At 29.6% G+C, this 3,424-nt stretch overlaps 1 protein-coding gene across 1 annotated transcript; it reads right to left on the bottom strand.

The window, feature by feature from the left end:
• Positions 1-520: 520 nt before the first annotated feature.
• LOC119670102 lies at positions 521-1,773 on the bottom strand (the record flags this gene model as incomplete). The annotated part of the gene is made up of 1 exon (XM_038080219.1): positions 521-1,773. A coding segment is annotated over one exon (960 nt), but the record flags the coding sequence as incomplete, so codon positions are not given.
• Positions 1,774-3,424: the final 1,651 nt, after the last annotated feature.

The following is a 3,424-nucleotide window of genomic DNA, read 5'->3' as shown; positions in this document are numbered from 1 at the left end:
TATTCCTTTTAATATATAACAACGATTTTTTACAAATATACTCACTTAACTGTAACAACAATATAAAAGTCACTTAATAATTTAATAAATATTTTAGTAAAAAAAAATTAAGACCATAAGGCACTCAGATTCTCTTATAATTTAAGTAACAAATTTAATGAAATATGTCTTATAAGGAGATTTTATTAATATCGAAAGTAATTAATTTATAACTTAAATTTCTGCAATTTTAGCTTTTTTTTATTGAGTTGGTAACAAATTTTTTCCTAAAATATAAATAGAATTTATAATTTGAAGATTGATTCAAATTTTAATTATTTTAAAATTAATTATTTTGTTATCAATTATTTTATAATTAATTATTTTATAATTAATTATTTTTTAATTAATTATTTTATTATCAATTATTTTATAATTAATTACTTTATAATTAGTTAATTTAGTTACAAATAATGAATTATACGTTATCGAAATGAGACCTATTCCTCTATTCAAAAAAAAAATAAAATATAGATGGAAATCATACGTCCTGACTTGTTGCACATATTCATGTGCTAATATAATTACTTTTAGTATGAAAAAAAAATATTTAGAATCTTATACGATTATGAAATGTTTGTTAAGTACTACTACTCTCAGCACAGTTTAATTATATCTACTTAACCTGTGTTTGCCCTTCCAGGCTAAAGTACTAATAATTACTACTGGTTTTAATTACTATAACCAATTAGGTACATCGTGATATTTGCTAATTCTAATATTTAACATTTTTATAATAAACTAGAAATATCTACATAATGACTTAATTTTAAATTAAATATTATCATGAGCTTCTTCTTTAATAGTAGTTGGTATAACACTACCCAAATGGATATTACGCATGGAATTTCCGATTTGCACAAAAGAGGTCCCTGATGATGTTAACGAGGTAGCATTGCCAACACGTCTTATATTATCTCTATTATCAAAATTAGTTTGAAAAGTATTTTTAATGAAGGCATTTACTTGCTGTAGGTCAGTTTCACTCAACTTCCTTATGTTATTCAAAGTCTCCTGAAAATTACTATTTGGTCGAGTTGCATAGTTAATATTTGGAAAATCTGAATTCGCATCAAATACTTCCTCCAATGATTGATAGATTTTGCGTTTAAATATAATTTTTTGACGTGCATTCATGATCTTCATATCTGGTAGTAGGGTGTCAAGAAATTTTACATCTACATCGGCGACAGGTAATGACCAACTATCATCAGATTTACTCATTTTTAATTCGCTACCGGAATGTTGGAGTTGCTCTTCAATAGAACGTTTACGCTTTCTGGCTGGTAATACGCGTTCATTACTTTTAGCTGCTACTTGATTATTATTATGTTGAGCAGTATTAGTTATACCTTGTAAGTCTATGCCCATATGTTCAGTTGAAATATTTTCTAATAAATCATATTCCATATCTGAATCAATTTTAACCTGGGCCATGGGATTTGAACTGTCATTGTCTTCATATAACAATGTTACACAATCTTCTGGATCCTCTGTTAGTTCCACTTCAACATCATTTGGTGCAATATCATCCGCCTCTTCATTCTCTATATGTAACATTACTCTTCCTTTAATACCCCCTTCAGTCATGGGTTTCAATAAAAAGCGTAACTCTTCATATAAGTAGTAAGGCTTTACCCGATTCGGACCACTATACGTTTTGTAAATATTTACAGATCGAGCAAATGCTGCACGTATATTACGCCAGCGTTCCTTACATGAAGCAACTGGAAATTTAAAACAAGAAATTTAATATCAATAAATACAATATTTTATGTCACTTTTTCGAACAACGATGAATTACTCCACTCAAGAACAGTCATAGCCAAGAAAACATCTAGAAGTTATCATTTCGAAGGCAGGCAAGTGGAATAACAACTATTGGGGTACATTTGGACAAATATCAAACGAACATATACCTGCTAGTATAGTAGTTAGCAAGTAATTCCGGGACGTATACCAGATCATCTCAAAAATGTTTAGAATCAACACATTGCTCCGCCTCGGCCCAGACTAATTTCAATCAACACACACAAACCGCCATCATTATTTTTTATCGCAAACTACTCCTGCCAATTTCTAGGTTATATATCAACAATAACTATGACTAAGTCATTTTAATCTTCTGCTTTTCTAAGTGTATTATTTTACCACATAAATATGTTTCGTAAAATTTTGATTTACAACTTTTTAAAGTTTTTAATATCTTATAAGAACATCGCTAAATTAACTCATCCCTCCAAACTTAGCAACGACATATTATTTATAGAGTATCGATGTCTTCAACCTTCAAAGCGTATTCAATATAAAAAAAGTATTCAAATAAAAAGATCTGCTTTTGGTCTAAAACTATCTGTATAAATAGTATAAAACTATCTGCACTGACAACTGCCATTAGAGATATAAAGAAACATACATAAAACAAATCAACTTGTTCTGACAATAATCTACCAGAATTTTTAAATAATATATATTAGGTGTAGTAAAAAGAAATCCATTTCCTAATATATAGCTAGTTATCTGTATTCCGCGTTGTGTAAGTCCAATCGGGTTACGCTAGATTGCATTAGAAAGATGAAATTTCGTACCAGAAAAAACTGTTGACAATTTGGTAATTGGTTGACTCTATTTTGTTTGAGAGCGTGTCAACGATGGACACTAGTAAAGAGAATATACGTCATATTTTTCAGTTTTTTTTGTCATATTTAGCCTGGTGAAACAGAAAGCCAGGCGGCTGAAAATGTGAATAGTGTTTATGGTCCTGACAGTATCAACTGTAACAACCAATCATGCGCAATTTTGGTTTCGTTTCCATTCCCGATTCCGTTCCCGTAATTTCTATGTCAAGAATGCACCATACACTAGAAGTGTTCCATCAGCACAATGCTAGGCCATACATATCGATGATGCTCCGGGAGCTTACTTGGGAAGTTCTTATGCATCCACCTAATAGTCCAGACCTGGCGTCTAGTGATTACTACGTGTTCTTGTTCATGGCGAACGATTTTTCTGGTGAAGAACTCGCCATGCATTACAAATCTATATTACACATATACACATATATTACACGTATATTTATATATATTTATATGTATATATATTTATATTAAGTAATTGGATAACAGTTTATGTACTTGGGTAACAGTTTTCTAACCAGATTGCTTATGGTTAGAATAAATTCACATTTGGGGCATGTTGGTTATTCATCCCTTTTAAGCAAATGGATGTAAGTTAGGTTGGAATTTCCTAGTCATAATCTTGTTATGATATTATCATATATATATTTTGTTATTATATGAAGAACAGATGCTATTGTTTGAATATTGAATGTATTTAAATATAGTATAAAATATAGTAATATAGTATGAAACAACAGTATGAAAAC

Source organism: Teleopsis dalmanni, chromosome 1 (genome assembly GCF_002237135.1).
Source record: "Teleopsis dalmanni isolate 2A chromosome 1, ASM223713v2, whole genome shotgun sequence".
NCBI lineage: Eukaryota > Metazoa > Arthropoda > Insecta > Diptera > Diopsidae > Teleopsis > Teleopsis dalmanni.
Note: the sequence above shows the minus strand (reverse complement) of the source record. Positions and strands in the feature narration are given on the sequence as shown.